At 42.9% G+C, this 16998-nt stretch overlaps 1 protein-coding gene across 3 annotated transcripts in view; it reads right to left on the bottom strand.

Moving 5' to 3' along the window:
- The window catches only part of NCK1 (NCK adaptor protein 1), a 33662-nt gene continuing 16664 nt past the window's right edge, over window positions 1-16998 (bottom strand). The window contains exons 1-4 of one of the 3 annotated variants that reach the window (XM_041004525.1): window positions 12729-12750; window positions 9037-9280; window positions 2757-3469; window positions 1-382 (exon numbers count right to left, since the gene is read on the bottom strand). In XM_041004525.1, the coding sequence (XP_040860459.1) occupies window positions 188-382; window positions 2757-3469; window positions 9037-9262 (1134 nt within the window). In that variant the 5' untranslated portion in view covers window positions 9263-9280; window positions 12729-12750 and the 3' untranslated portion in view covers window positions 1-187. Of the gene's footprint in view, window positions 383-2756; window positions 3470-9036; window positions 9537-12728; window positions 12751-16998 lie in introns of those variants that run through there. The other 2 variants (XM_041004516.1, XM_041004506.1) reach the window with 2 other exon arrangements.

A 16998-nucleotide genomic window follows, 5' to 3' on the forward strand; every position in this document is an offset into this window, starting at 1 on the left:
TATGTGAATGCACTGCATACATAGTATATGTGTATGAGCTGAGTTATAATAAAAATACTTATGTATATCAGTTTCTCGCGCAGTTAGAAACAGCAATTCCAATCAAGTATGACTGGACCAACACGTTCTCAGTCTTCAATTACATGATGAATTAAAGCTGTATGGCAGTCACTTCTGAGCAGCAGTATCATGATAAATGCTTGATAAGATACAATTTTTCTCCTTGTTCACTTGTAAAAATTGGTGCCTTTTTATAATGTTCTACAAGTTCTTCCATGGTGCTGAATTTACGCTGCCCAATGCAGTAGACAGTCTCTTTGAGCTGGACTTTAAAATGCTTGTTCTTCCCTTGTGCTTTTAGTGACACGGAGAAATCATTTGGCTAAAAGAGAAAAACGCACACCCTCTGAAAGCCATCTTTCAGCATCTTTGTACTAAACTAGTAACATAAGATGTCATTACTTACTAAAGTATTAAGAACCACACAAAAATATACATGTTAAATTATTTATCTCCTTTGCTCTTCAAAACAATTCGTTTTTAAAGAGCAAAAACCTAAAGCTCAGAGACACTAACTTGCCCAACAGAGCCTATACTAAAACCCATGTAGTCAAGAATCTCCCCATTTATGGCACCCACAGAATATTAATGCAAAATCTTTAGTTTACTAGCAGAAGCACAACAGCTACCTTCTCTTCAGATTAAAAAAAAAAACTAAGATATCCAGCCCAGATCTTTTTCATCTGTTGTTAACAGCAGTCGACTTGAATATTCTGAAATTGCAAAAATGTAGGAAACACATATGAGAATTACAACTCTGAGTTTGGCCACAAGCCAAACTCAAATGCCTCCCAGGGTCAAAACAGTGACATAAATAAGAGTGTGGGAGTAGATGGACAGCGAGTGCATAGTAATTAAAAACACGTGGCTGGAACACATCCTCAATGCCGCAATTTCATTTTACTTTTCATTTATTTTACACACACATACACAGGGGTTAGGCACACGTGCATCCGCTGGTTTTGCTCCCTGCAAATGTTTACAATGGCTAGAGCTGGGCCGGGGCAGATGAGGCAGATCTCAATACAGGTGTCTCATCCAGGCGGCAGGAACTCAATTACCTGAGCCATCACCACATCTAACAGACCCTGCATTAGCAAGAAGCCATAATCAAGAGCTGGAACTGACCACTGTACTTAGTACTCCACTGTGGGATGATGCAGGAGTCTTAACTGCCAGGCTAAACATCTACTCCCAAGATCTTCCAATTTAAATTTAAAGTCTGGAGTTTTATTATAAATCTATCAACATTTAAACGTGGGCAAATGTTTTAGACACTTTGCAGGCCAAATATGTTTTTCAGACTTTGGCCTTAAAAACAGCACTGCTCGAGGTTGGTGTTGTGGTGCAGTAGGTGAGAACATCACATGCAATACCGGCTTCCCTTATGAGTGAGCATCAGCTGCTCCATTTCCCATCTGGCTCCCTGCAGATGCTCCTGGGAAGGCAGCAGAAAACGGCCCTGGCTTGGGAGCCTGCCACACACATTGGAAAACGAGATGGAGCTTCAGGCTCCTGGCTTCAGCCTGGCCCAGCCCTGGTCATTACAGCCACTTGGTAAGTCAAACAGTGGGTGGACATGCCCAAACTCCCTCTCATGCTGCCTTTCAAATAAACAATTAAAAATTATATCACTGGAAGTAATTTTGGCTGATCTATGCTCAAATACACAGGAATAAAGAAATAGAGTGTTTTGCAAGCTCCTCTTCTTTTTTCAGTCTAACACTCTTCTGAACAGTACGCACCAGCACCAGAAGGTTCTGTTGCACCACTTCCCCAAGTCTCAGTCTGCCACATCAGGCATTCTTGGTTCAACAAAGCACTCATACCAATCACTTGCTTTTTCTACGAGGTATCTTAATGAACTTCACTCACATAAATAAGTTAAATTAACCTTTCCCTCTCACTTCTCTCCTTCTTCATTTTATTCTTATTTTCAATCTCAAACAGTTAGACATTCATTTTTATATAACTACATTCATACAAAGCCAATACAAATCATTATTTGATAAGTGGAAAAGCAGCAGTGACATTCTGTTTCAAGGAAAAAGTCCTTTGTTAGGAAAAATAAGTGTTATCAAATTCTAGTATCTTAGAACCAAAAGAATCTACATAAACTATGTTCTTCAGTTTTCATAGTTTTATAGCTTTACTATGTATTGTAATAATACTTTTCCTTTTATTGTAAAAGCATTTCAAACAGTGTTAAAACATGTTTTTGAGCAGTGCAAGATAAATGTATTCCAAATTCTAAACAACCAATTTCTGAAGAAACTTAATTATCATTTTTTAAGTTCAGCAAACATCCTACACATTCTAAGGACTACGGTGATTATGTTGCTAAGCACTGCAACCAGTAACAATTTAGGAAATGCTTTCCCAATTTAATCTACTGTGCCATTCTATTCTCAGCAAAGAAAGCAAGTTTAATTTTCCCCCTTTTTCAGTTTAAAGCAAGAGAAAATATCCTAGGTATGTGAAATCAACAGAACTAGTAAAAGCCAAATACTCCATGTTGGCATACCTGCAACAACCATCCTTTCCTAACAGATTAAGTGGAACACAAACTGACTTTGGCTTCAGAAAATTCACATTTATGTCCAAGCCTACACCTTTGGGAAGACACCGCACCTCTACCCAACCTATTTTTTAAATACTCAGATTTCATTTCCAAACACCTTAGAAAATCGACTTACCGAAGATTCACTATCACGAATGAGGAAATCTCCTTCATGTCCTCTTTCATTTAATGCCATTTCTGCTTGATGCCTGGTGACTTTGCCATAATACCAAGGGTTGCCAGCAAATTTTCCAGTGAGTGAAGGCCGAATATAATCACACTGCGGAGGCGATGGTTCCAGATTTGAGGTTAACGGATTATTCTGCATGATGGTAACATAGTTTTTTGGCACCAGACCAACCATTCCATTCATCTTCCTGCACTTCCACCATTCTGGGTCATTTTCAGGCTTTTCAATAACATCCATTACATCTCCTTTCTCAAAATTGAGTTCTTCATCATTGGACGAGCTGAATGGGTAAAGAGCCTGTACCACATGCAACACTTGTCCAGTGTTTAAGTTATTGACGACTGCTGCTAATTTCTCTGATAGAGAACCCACATGGTCACCCAAAGGACTGTCACCTTCTTCAGTTACATAGTTCGAAGGAAACCAACCAATTTGCCCATTGTAGCTACCCCGCCACCACCCATCGCTGCATTTCTCCATGACGATCACCTTCGTCCCTTTTATCAATGATAATTCATCCTCTCTCTCAGCCATGTAGTTAAATTTCACGTAAGCAGGCATGTTGAGGTCATAGAGACGCTCCCCAGGGTCGACAAAGCTCTCATCAGCAGGAGATGCAGAATCCGGCACACTGGGTTTCCTTTTCACTTTTCCAATGCCTGTTGACATCAAAGGGGGTAATGAGAAAATGACATAAAGCAATGACTAACCCCAAAAATCAATTTATTGAACAAAGAGCTTCGATGCAATATACCTTTTTTAATTTTTAGGCTTAGATAATAAGTCTATGTGCCAGAATCATTATTTTAGAAAATCAGATACACATTCTAGATTTTAGTTATGAGTTTACCTTCTCATCTTTTTCTCTCATCAAAGGCCCTAACTACTTAGTTTTCCCAATATAGTTATTTTTTTCTTAACTGTAAATAAAGATTTCTCTCTTAGTTACAACCTAAGCACATGAAGGTTCCATTAGACCATTACTCCTCGTGTTTTAATTTATTAACTTGGATTCTATAATAGCTGAAAAGAATATGATAATTAGTCATAGACATGCAATGGAAAATTGTAGTTTTGTACATTTGGGAATGCTTTCCCTTTGGTTCCCTGGATCCAAGCTAGCTATTTATCGCATGTGCATATTTTTAAAAACCAGATCATTTCTCTGTTTTCTCTCAACCCATTCACATGTAACCTCTCTGAGGGCAGGAGACAATCCCAAGGACCTTCATGCTTAGCACACAAGAGTGCTTAATACATTTTTGTCAAATGAAATGGAAAAAAAATTAAATAACACTATTAACACCAAGTGTATGCCTTGTCATCTTTAGTCAGGCATTTTCACTGCTGTCTCCATGGCTTTGTACGCTACCAAGAAAACTATCCTAGGCAGAACTTCACAAATTCCTTCCCATTGTCTTAAAACTTTCTCATTAGACTAACTCTATTCGTTTAATACCTTAACCCCTGATCTTTCTAGGGTCTTAACAGCATTTTTTTTTCTGATTTTTGGGATTATTCTACATATTTATTTCCTTCTTACTCAGTCTCTTTAATTGCCAAACATATATATATATATAAAGTAGAAGATAGATATGTGTGTGTGTGTTTATACACATATATCTATATTCTACTTTAAAATAAAGTTGCTTTAACTTGACCTATTCCTTAAATGTTGCCTTCTACTTTTTCATCAGTCACACCCTCAGCTCCTTCTAATCTGACCTTCTGTTTCCACCTATTTATTAAAACTATTTAATTAAAACCATTTTAACACAACTGTGTCATCTCCTTAACTGCCAAATCAGCACCTTTTAGGTCCCTCAGCCTTCTCATCCTAGATGACCCTCTGTTAGCTTTTCCTCCTTTTAACTCCCTGAGTCTCCATTCCCCCTCCTTCCCTGATTACACATTCCTTGGTGCTTTTTTCTGGGATCCTTTAAACCGTTGCAAGTCAGTGGTGCCTGTGAAGAAAGCAACCTGGACTCCAAATGTCAGGTGCAGCAATGCAGCTCTTAGTTATCAAACTGTAACTAAGATTTAAACTCCTCTGGCAGGGCTCCTTCAAAGATCAGCACAATGGTTTGCCTTGGCTTCTCCTGACCTAGAACATTCTCAAGACTATGGGATCTTCCCGGGTGGCTTTTGCCAAAATCATTTATTTCATCCAGCAGCCTGGAGCAAGGGACAACAAACAGGACAATGAACATAAAGATTAAAATGCCTGGGAAGGGCCCGGCGCGGTGGCGCAGTGGTTAAGGTCCTCGCCTTGAACGCGCCCAGGAATCCCATATGGGCGCCAGTTCTATCCCGGCAGCCCCACTTCCCATCCAGCTCCCTGCCTGTGGCCTGGGAAAGCAGTCGAGGACAGCCCAAAGCTTTGGGACCCTGCACCCACGTGGGAGACCTGGAAGAGGCCCCTGGCTTCGGATTGGCATAGTATCGGCCGTTGCGCTCACTTGGGGAGTGAATCATCAGACGGAAGATCTTCCTCTCTGTCTCTCCTCTCTGTATATCCGCCTTTCCAATAAAAAATAATAAAAATAAGATCCACAGCCCTGCTGACATGCCTGGGAATGCCGAGGACAGCCCGAGGACCTGGGCCTCTGCCACCCACACGGGAGACCTGGATGGAGTCCTGGTCTCAGCTCCCCCGCAGCCCTACAAGTTGCAGCCATTTGGGGAGTGGATCAGTAGATGGATGGCTCTCCCCCTCCGTGTGTGTGTGTGTGTGTGTGTGTGTGTGTGTGTGTGTGTGTAAGAGAAAGAGAGACTGACTCTGCTTTTCAGAGAAATAAATAATAAAGCCTGGGAAAGAAGAGGAAGAGCTAGGATCTACATAAATAAACTTAAGACTTCTTAAAGTTCCCATACATACCAGGGAATCAACCTGGGTACACAAATACCCAGAGCTTGCCACATCTCTGGAAAGCTGTTAGGAGAAACTAAGCTGACCTTTCAGGTTCTAACCAAACAGCAAAGAAAGAGCATGGCAGAACTGTAAATGGCTTGACAGTAATCAACAAGTACCCCAACACAGAGCCAATCTGCAAAGACAGGAAAAATATGATTTTTGTTCAAAACTGTCAGAAACACAGCTGACTAAACTATACAGAACACAAAACTCAAAGGCTTCACATGAAGTATATCGCCCTCACAAAAACAGCTTAGAACCAATTGCTAGGAGCCAGCTTTGTAGCACAGTGGGTTAAGAGCTGTTTGTAATGCCAGCATCCTGTATCAGAGTACTGGTTTTAGTCCTGCCTGCTTTACTTCTGATCCAGCTACCTGTTAACACAGCTGGGAAAGCAACAGAGGACAGCCGAAGTCCTTGGACCCCTATCAACCATGTGGGAAACATGGATGGAATTCCAGGCTCCTGGTTTCTGCCTTGGACACACTGGCTGTTGCAGCCATCTGGAAAATGAACTGGCAGGCAGATCTGTCTCTCCCTGTTTTATCACTCAGTCTTTCAAAATAATTCTATTAATCCCTTACTCCAGCCTGGTCTAAGAGAGAAGCTGCTAAGCAGGCAAATAAATGCCACTAAGACAACAAACCACCATAAAAACAGAACTCAACTATAAGACTTGAACAACGTTATGAACAAACTATATCTAACATATCCAATCTGACATACCCAAACAACATTCTGCAGGACAGAGCATAATACTGTGCAACAAAACAAATCTTAATAAACTTTACACTCATAAAAAAAAATAACGTGTCTGATCACAATGGAACAGAAATAACAGAACACTAGAAAATTTAGAAATGTATGGAAAGTAATCAACATAGTGGCTCACAGAAGCACAGGGATAGTGAGACACTTGTCAGCACAACACACACCTATGAAGGAGCAGACAAAGCAGTGGGCAGGGGCATCTAAGAGCCTGTATTCACAAAGATAACTCTGGGCAAGCGCCATGGCAAAGCAGGCTAAGCCTTGGCCTGCGCTGTCCCAAAATGGGTACCAGATCTGGTTCCCACTGCCATCACTTCTGATTCAGCTCCTTGCTCGAACCCTTGGAAAGTAGCAGAGGAGGCTCAAACCCTCAGGCCCCTACACCCACATGGAAGACACAGATGCAGTTCCCAGCTCCCCGCTTCGGAACAACCCAGCTCCAGCAGCTCTAGTGATCCAAGGACTGAATCAAGAGATAAAGGACTTCTCTTTCTCCTCTCTGTAAATTTACTTTCAAACAAAAATTAAATATTAAAAAAAACTGCCACAAACCAATAATTTACAATTTATAGTATAAGAAAAGAAAATTGGGCCCAGTGGCGTGGCCTAGTGGCTAAAGTCCTCGCCTTGAACACGCTGCCGGGATCCCATATGGGTGCCGGTTCTACCCCGGTGGCCCCACTTCCCATCCAGCTCCCTGCCTGTGGCCTGGGAAAGCAGTCGAGGACAGCCCAAAGCTTTGGGACCCTGCACCCGTGTGGGAGACCCGGAAGAAGTTCCTGGCTTCTGGCTTTGGATCGGCATAGCGTCGGCCGTTGCGCTCACTTGGGGAGTGAATCATCGGACAGAAGATCTTCCTCTCTGTCTCTCCTCCTCTCTGAATATCTGACTTTCCAATAAAAAATCTTTAAAAAGAAAAGAAAAAGAAAATTAAAAAATGAAGTCAAGCGGCTGGAGCTATTGTATAGTAGACAAGGCCTCTGCTTGTGGCACCAGCATCTCACATGAGAGCTGGATCAAGTCTTAGCTGCTCCACTTCTGATCTAGCTTCTTACTAATGTGCCAGGTAAGGCAGCAGAGGATGGCCCAAGTGCTTGGGCCCCTGAACCAGTGTGGGAGACTGCATGAAGCTCCTGTGCTAGTTTTGATCTAGCCCAGCTCTGACAGTTGTGGCCATTTGAGGAATAAACCAATGGATGAACAAACTCACTCTCTCCTCTGTAAATCTGCTTTTTAAATGGAAACAAGTAAATCTTAAATATATAAAAACCAATGAGAAATGGTTCACATGATATAGCATGTAAAAGATACTGGCCCCAATATCAGAATCCCAAATGTGTACTGGTGAGTGTCCCAGTATGTCTAGTCTGCCCCAGCTCCCTGCAAAAATGACTGAAAAAAAGCGATGGAAGATGGCTCAAGTACACCAAAAAATTAGTTGAAAAAGATGAAAAAGATGAGCTAACAAGAAACACAAACTACCAAAACCGACACCAGAAAACAAGAGAAAATTTAAACAAAGCTGTAACAATGGGATTGAATCAATAGTCCAAAGCCTCTCGGTGGAGGAAAGCTCGAGACCCCCGGCGTCACAGGCAATTCTAGCGATCCTGAGCTGACCCTAGGGACGCTCAAGCATCTCCCAAAAGAGAGAACATTCCCTAAACAGTGCCAGGAGGCCTGTATCCACAACCGCCCCCACACAGATCTCCAACAGGAGACAGAGGAAGCTCAGTGCCCTTACCTCACAGTTCACCATAAACACCTCATCTCAAGGAGCCCTTTCAGCATCAAGCTCTTCTAATCCACTGCTTGACTTGAACTCTCTGGTCATAAAGTCATACCATGAAAACTTTAATACACAAGAACTAAGTTTAAATTTTAATTCCACTGCTAGTTTTTCAATCTTGGTTGTAAGCAAACACGGTTTACAATATGAGACAGAGCAAGCAGTCAATTTCTTTCTTTTCTTTTTTTTTTTTTTTAACATTTATTTTATTTTTATTGGAAAGGCGGATATACAGAGAGGAGGAGAGACAGAGAGGAAGATCTTCCATCCGATGATTCACTCCCCAAGTGAGCGCAACGGCCAATGCTATGCCAATCCGAAGCCAGGAGCTTCCTCCAGGTCTCCCACACGCGGGTGCAGGGTCCGTCCTCGACTGCTTTCCCAGGCCACAGGCAGGGAGCTGGAAGGGAAGTGGGGCCGCCGGGATTAGAACCGGTGCCCATATGGGATTCCCGGGCGCGTGCAAGGCAAGGACCTTAATCACTGCGCCATCGCACCAGGCCCTGTGCTTACTTCTTATAAACCAATTTATCCCTGATGGGTTTCCCCAATCTTACGACATATACATGACTGCCTGGTTTTTACCAGGAATATAAAGCTTCTACTAGAGTTAGAAGGGATTTTCCAGGATCAATTAGCCAAACCTGATTCAGCCTTGCTGAAATTCCGGCCCTGGTTCTTTCAAGTGTAGCCACTGTTGCCAAAAATCCACTTAGAAGAAAGTAACTGTTTTTAATACAAAAATCACTTACCCAGAGTATCCTTCAGGTTTTTTACAATAGATGCTTTGCGAGCGCTGTTTTTCCTTTCTACATAGTTAGAAGGCACAAAACCAGTTTTATTCATGGAGTTTCTAACTCTCCACCAGGACTTGGAATCGTCCAGAAGCCATAATCTCTCATTCTTCTTGATGTCCAGCTCTTGTTCTTGCTGAGCCACATAGTCAAATTTCGCTACCACCACCACTTCTTCTGCCATCTTTCAGCAACTTCAGCACTGGAAACACACAGCAAATGTTGATAGAGAAGGTCAGAGCAGTAGGAGAACACATGCTTTAGAAAAATGAGAGGCCCAAAAATCTAAGGACAATACAATAAGGGAAGTAAAAACAGAACATATATACTAGGAATATAGACAAGGGTTATAGTAAATAACAATCCAATGAAAAGATGTTCAACTTCACCCATACAATAAATTCTAATAGTCCCAGATCATTAAAAACTTACTACATAATTGTTAACAATTTAAAGATTTAATACACTCAACAAACACAGGCATTTCTTGATCAACTTTTTAAAATGTTAGCTTCAAGATCTAAGAGAAAACACTTGGTATATTTATCTTTCTTATTTCACTCAACAGCTTCAACTATCTGGATGTAGGTGGAGGGCCCAGGGCAGTGTGCACCATGCCCCAACACCAGAAGACCACACCCGAGACCTGCCATCAACTTGGCTATGGATGTAGTCAATGTGGCTATGAATTGTCCTAAGGGGAGCTTGGGGATGCGTGGGTGGGAGAACCACTGAAAAAGTACTTTACAGGTGAAGACTGACTTCTGGGGGACTTCCACAGACTGGACCACAGAAATTGCAGGCAAACAGGGGGCTTAGGCAAGGTGGTCCTGAAGAGGGAAGCACGAAGACACATTCAAGTCAGACCAGGACACCATGGACAGGACGGGGCTGGGCTAGCTGGCAGCAACCACAGCCCACAGACACACACCAAGATTGAGGCAGGACTAGACCACAGTACCTACCAGGGAGTGCCAGGGCAGGGGTAGGGTGTGTTAGGCTGATGCATCACACTAACTGGCATGCAAGGGAACCACATCTTGGGGCAGATTATGAGGGGAATTTGTGGGCTCACCCCTGGGGACTGCAATACCTGCTGATCTGCTAGAGTGCTGGGGGTGGTGACAGTCAAGCCAGTCATGACCATGGAACTCGCCAACTCATGAGAACTTGGGTTCAAAGTAGGACAGGTTGGCCCAAGCTGCAATAGCACCCAAGAACAAGGTGTGGAAACGGGTCAGATGCAGCATCCACCAACACTCATAATGCTGAGACTGGGGGCATGGCGGGATTATGCAGAGCAGGGCCCTAGCACCCACTGGCACACATGAGATCTGGTTCTGGGAACAGACCTGGTGAAGGAACTTAGGGAACTCCCCTCCTTAGGCTGTAAGTATGAGAGCCAGGGCTGATATGTGTGCCACACCAGGCAAGGCTGCTCCACTTCTCAGCAGATGTGTGGGCTAGCTAGGGAGGCAGACTGGGCAAGGCCACGCTAAGTTGTAGCACACACTGGCATGTGTGGGAGCCAGGACAAGGTACAGACTAAGCCAGGCTAGGTTTCAGTACCCAATTGTTTGCATGTGAGCCAGGGAAGGAGGTGGACTGAGCAGAAATAGGTTGCAGCACTCACTAGCCAGAGTTGGGTCTGCGGGCAGGCCAGGACACAGCATCTGATAGTAAAGTCAAGATGGGTCAGAGCAACCACCAGCACATGCAAGATCCATGGCTGGGAGCAGGCCTGGTTGAGGAACTAATGGGATGCCCTTGCTGGGCTATGGTTCCCACTGGTGAGCATGAGAACCTGAACTGGGAGGAAGAGGGGAGTGGGGGAAACTGAGCTGGACATGGCTGAAGCATTCTTCAGCATAGGTGTGGATTGCATCAGGGATGTGCCAGAATGGACTAAGCTCCAGCACCTGCTGGCGCTAGTGAGAGCCAGGACTGGTATCGGGCAGGCTAAGTTAGGTTTCAGCACCCACTGAGCTGGGTGTAGGGGTGGGCCAGGTGGAGCTAGAGTGTAGCACCCAAGAGCCAGAATGGGTACAGGCTGGTAGGGCAAGGTTGCTGTACCTGCTGGTGAATGCTGGGAGAGGAAGTGGGCTAAGTCATGCTGGGCCAAGCACCCATCAGTGTGTGCAAGATTTGTAACTGGGAGGTGTGCTAAAAGAGAAGCTCAGGGAACTCTTCTGTCAAGATGCAGTGCCTGCAGGTAAATGCAAGAGCTGAGGCTGGGAGCAGCCCATACCTGGCCAGGTTATATTACCCACCAGCAAACGTGTGGGTCAGGTCTGGGAGCAGGTCAGGTGGGCCAATTCATAGGACCCACTGCCAGACGTGAGAGCTAAGACGGGGTGCAGGACAGGATGGGCCAATTCATAGGACCCACTGACAGATGTGAGAGCTAAGACGGGGTGCAGGACAGGCTCACAGGACCCACTGACAGATGTGAGAGCTAAGATGGCGGGGGCAGGACAGGCTGGCTTGGGCTGGTCAAGGCTGCAGCACTTACCAGTGAATGCAAAAGTGAGGCAATACACACCACACTGGGAAGCAACACATAGCAGCACATAAAAGACTAGGGGGGCAGGGACTGTGAGCCCAGGAGTAAATTAACATACAAAAGCACCAAGTTCATGTTTCTAGCTGTATTCAAATTTGCAACTGGATGCTCTAAGCCTTGCTCCTGCATTCATGACCTGAATTCCGATCCTCTTATTTTTGCCCACATACCTGGCATGTGAAATAAGGAGCTTTTCAACCCTTGTTCCATTTCTATCTTGGGATTTAACTGCTAAAATCCTAAAAAATCCTAACTGCTGATTGTGATCCTCAAAGACTACTTGCTCTAATCTAAATAAATTAATTTCAGGGACACACACGTGGGTAGAAGTCTGGTTACAGGACTCCCCCCCCACACACACACACACCCTGGATAGAAGTTTCTTGTTATGATACAGTGCGCACGCACATACACACACCCCTGGGTAGAAGTCTGGTTACAATATTCACAAACACACACACATACACACACCACTCTCTCCCCAACACCTGGGTAGAAGTCTGGTTACAGGACTCACATCCTCCTTGCCCTACTTCCTGGAATTACTTCCTGATCTCAAATCTGGTTTTGTTTTTGTTTTGTTTTAAATTCAACCCCAACTGGATTGCCAAACTGGACCTTCCTTACACACTGTAACGACCAGTCATAACGGCCTTTCGTGATGTGACCACAAGAATAGGATTCACATATGAATTAAATTAAGGACAGTATGAAAATTACTACAAATGTTCAAAAGTTACACCATTCCTTGGACAGGGATCAGCACACTAAATCGGAGACTATCCCACAGGCTAGCGATCATAAGTTTGCATTGTCTCACAAACATTGTGAGATTAAATTGCTAAAGATATTCAGGTATTATCCTAGCATTCCCTTCCCAATAAGCCTTTAAGGAATTATCCTTACCTTACCAAGTATGATAGAGAGGCTAAAAGGTTAAATGGGTTTTCAATCTTGGAAAGCGACTAATGGAAAATGAAAGTCAAATACATAGGCATTTTACTTCTCTATATGCTTCTGATTGCCATGCTGCCCCTTGAAGAATGGAAAGGGGCCCAGGGAGGTAGCTCACTGCTAAAGTCCTCACCTTACATGCACCAGAATCCCATATGGGTGCTGGTTCTAATCCCGGCAGCCCCACTTCCCATCCAGCTTGTGGCCTGGGAAGCAGTTGAGGATGACCCAAAGCTTTAGGACACTGTATCAGCATGGGAGAGACCCGGAAGAGGCTCCTAGGCTCCTGGCTTCAGGTTGGTGCTGCCAGGGATCCTGGCTTTGGATCAGCACACTTGCAGAGTGACTCATTGGACAGAAGATCTCCTCTCTGTATATCTGACTTTGCAATAAAAGTAAAAATAAATCTTATAACAAAAAACAGGAAAGTAGCACACACAGAAACCATCCCATGTTCCCTGCAAAGCCCTCCCGAGTTAAAGGTTTGTGCCCTGGGTTGTATTCCTGGAAGGTGGTGAAATCTATAGGAGGCTGGGGCTAATCAGCAGGGACAGGCCGAAACGAAAACCTGACCTGGCCCGACTTTCTCTGCTCCCTGGCTCATCATGTGATCCCTTTCTTTGTTACACTCTCTGCAATCCCCCACACACTGAGGGCACTTCATCATCATGTCAGCCACTAGGACTTTGAAGGTGTCGAACTGTGAGCGAGCTAAATGAATCTTTATAGAATCGACAGGTGCCTTGTCTAAGGTATCACATTAGCAACCAACTAACACAAGCAGTGCCTCTCCAAACTTACAGCCTCCGATCTCTTGATCCACTTAAAAGCTGAGAACTCAAAGCCTTTACTTATGTAAGTTACATCTCCCAACTTTTATCATAACAGGAATTAAAACTATAAAAAATGCAGGGATATTCACTGATTCAATTAAAATCAATCATAGTTCATCCAAAACATGACAGTGTTTTAATGAAAACAAACAGAATCACTAGTGAACAGAAAACATTACATTTTTGCAAATCTTTCTAATGTATGACTTAACACAAAACAAATATATTCTCAAATACGTTTCATATATTTCACGTGCTACAATATGCTGTCTGTCAAACACATGAGAAGAATTTGGCCTCATACAATACGTAGTTGGAAAAAGGAAAAACATCTTAAAAATATTTTCAGATTGTGCAAATATTCTTATCAATATTGAAACTAAAAACTATATTAACGACCCTTTCACAGTGTTGACAAAATTAACTGGACTAGGTACTTGTAATTCTGGGGAAGATGGGAGTGAGCCCACTGCAACTTCTCCATGTGATGACACACACCACCTCTGAAAAACCACAAAGAACAACTGCTTACGGAACCCGAAAACAGTAAATAAGAAGCAGATGGAAGGGGCGGGAATTATGACATTAAAGATACCCAACAGCACTGACTCTTACAACACGGGGCTCCTCTGGGCCCCTTCTCAAGGAAGCCTCAACCTCGTTCTACAGAAGTCCAACCTTTCAGAACAAACCAATTTGTCTATTACCTTCCCTCCTCCACTCTCAACCCACACACTAATAAACGAATAAACATGACCAGAGTCACTAACAGCTCAAGGCCACAACCCTACAACAAGAAGTCCATTGCCCACAAGTTTCTGCCTGAAAAAGCTTAATGCCAACAGGAAGAGTTACATCTTGTTCCAGGTGAAATCTGGTGGTAGGTAGACACGCCTCTGAACCCCTTGTAAAGAAAGGTACATTGGAAAACTTAGATTATAATCTTTCTCTACTCCTACATGATACAAATCTTCTACCACCCACAAGAGTCTCCTCAAGAATTTAAGGGCATCTCTTTGAAATGCAAACAATTAAATAAATAACTTTTGCTTTTATTCCCAGTCTGTGGGAAGAAAGGGCCTTAACTGGACCATGACCTCCTATCCAAAAGATAGTTTTTTCCTCCCCCTCCAGATAAGTAACAAATAAGAGTACAAATGAGCTAGCTGCATGGACCAACCCTCCTTATTAACACATAGCACCTTTCCTTGGTACTCCTCAATTTGAACAAACTCTTCTGCCTTTCATTCTGGAGAAGAGTTCACATCAAACTCTCTTCCCTGTTGTAACAATTATTCAACAAAACCTTTCTTAACTGCTTCAACTAGCGTCTGCTTTTGTTCATCTGACACCCATAACTTTAGTTATGAATCAGTCTATGTACTGGGTTCATAGAACTGCAGGGAAAAATCAGTGAAACCCAAAGATGTTCACCGAAAAGATGAAGACAACTGATAACCACCAAGGAAGAATGAGCAAGACAACAGGCAGCAACCGCTGAAACACAGACCCATAACCTGATTTCAAAAAAGAGATTATGAGAAACTTTACAAATTCAACTTACATTAAATTAAAAATCACTGAAAGATAAGCTACCAAACTTCACTCAAGAAAATAATCTATGCAAAGCATCCAGTACACCAAGCAAAAACGGAAACTCCTTAATCTAATTAAAAGATATATACAAAAAATGGCTAACATCGAGCTAACATCCCCCACTGAGCCCCAAAACAAGGCAAGGAAGGGATGTCTGCTTTCTCCCCTCCTACGCATCTTCAATATTCAGTATTTCTCCCCTCCCATTCAACTTGAAATCCTAACCAGTGTAATAAAGAAGCACGAATATAGAAATCATAAAAGATTAAAAACTTTATTCACAAAAAGTATCTTGGTAAAGAAAATCTACAAAATACATTTTTAAAATAATAAATAAGCTTAAGTAGGTAGCAGGATACCAATTTCCTCATAAAAGCCAACTGATTTTACTAAATAGAGACCTCAACCTCCATCTAAATAAAGCAAAAATCAAAATTTTAAGGTACTATTAGCAACAGTACTGGAAAATGCAATATTTAAGGATATGTCTAAACAAGATACATGCCTTTGTAAACGACAAAACGTCAATCAAAGAAACAGTCCCACACAAATGAAGAAAAGCACACTGCTCATAAACCAAAGCACTTGTCTCATGAAGATGGAAATCCTCTTCCAAATGATCTAGAGTCAACGTAATTCCAAACAAAATCTTAGCAAAATATTTACAGATAAATGACTAACATTTTTTACATAAAGGAAAGGAATTTCAAAAGCTAACATGGCTCAGAAATGCTAAAACACTGGATACTCACTCCCTGATCTCAAAACCACCTTAGGCTCACTGAACCAAATCAAAGACCGTGGGCAGTGCCCACATATAAACACAGATGAAAGGGACAGAGTTCAGTACCAAACCACACAAACACTACCAGCTTATTAAAAAAAGAAAGAAAGAAAGAAAAAAGCTCCCCCGCCCGCCACAGTAGCCTAAAATTCTTGCCTTACACACTGGGATCCTAAATGGGTGCAGTTCTTACCCGAGAAGCCCCGCTTCCCCATCCAGCTCCCTGCCTGTATCCTGTAGCCTTAGGCCCCTGCACCTGCATGGGAGATTAGGGAGAAGCTCCAGGCTTCAGACTGGCTCAGCTCTGACTGTTGTGACTACTTAAGGAGTGAATCAGCAGACAGAAGATCTTACTCTGTCTCTCTTCCTCTTTGTATATCTGTCTTTGCAATTAAAAAAAAAAAAAAACCTATTTATTTATTTGATAAGCAGAGTCAGATAGAGGGAAGAGACAGAGATCTTTTACCTGATAGCTCACTGTCCAAACTGGCACAATGGCAAGAGGTAGGCCAACCTGCAGCTAGCAGTCAAGAGAGCTTCTTCCAAGTCTCCCATGAGAGCTGCAGTAAGTTCTAGCACTTGGGCTATGTTCCCTGTTTCCCCAAGCACACTAGCACAGAGCTGTATTGAATGAAGGTGGGGCAGCTGGGATTTGAACCTGCACTCTTTATCTACTGTGCCGAAGCTCTGGCCCCTACCAGCATATTTTCACAAAGGTGAAATGACAATTCTATGGAAGACAGTCCCTTCAACAAATGCTGCTAGAATAACTGGCTATTCATATGGAAAGAAATCTAGATTTAAACAATTTATTCATACAAAATTCAATACAAAATAATCACAGACTTAAATATAAATGTAAAATTGTAAAACCTGGAGCTAGTGTCATGGCACATCAGGCTAAATCTCTACTATTTGTGCCAGCACCCCATATCAGTGTGCTAATTCAAGGCATGACTACTTGCTTCTAGCCCAGCTTCCTGCTAATGTGCCTGGAGAGGCAGCACATAATGGCCCAAGCACTTCAGTCCTGTGAATCATGTGAGAGGCCCAGACAGAGCTCCTGCTTCTTGGGTTCAGCATATCCCAGCCCTGGCTGCTGCAGACATTCATTTGGAAAATGAATCAGCAGATGGTAGATCTCTCTCTCTCTCTCTCTCTGCCTTTCAAATAAATAATTACTTTAACTT

The sequence above is a fragment of the Ochotona curzoniae genome, unplaced genomic scaffold (genome assembly GCF_017591425.1).
Source record: "Ochotona curzoniae isolate NIBS_2020 unplaced genomic scaffold, NIBS_Ocur_1.0 contig_1302, whole genome shotgun sequence".
Taxonomy (NCBI): domain Eukaryota; kingdom Metazoa; phylum Chordata; class Mammalia; order Lagomorpha; family Ochotonidae; genus Ochotona; species Ochotona curzoniae.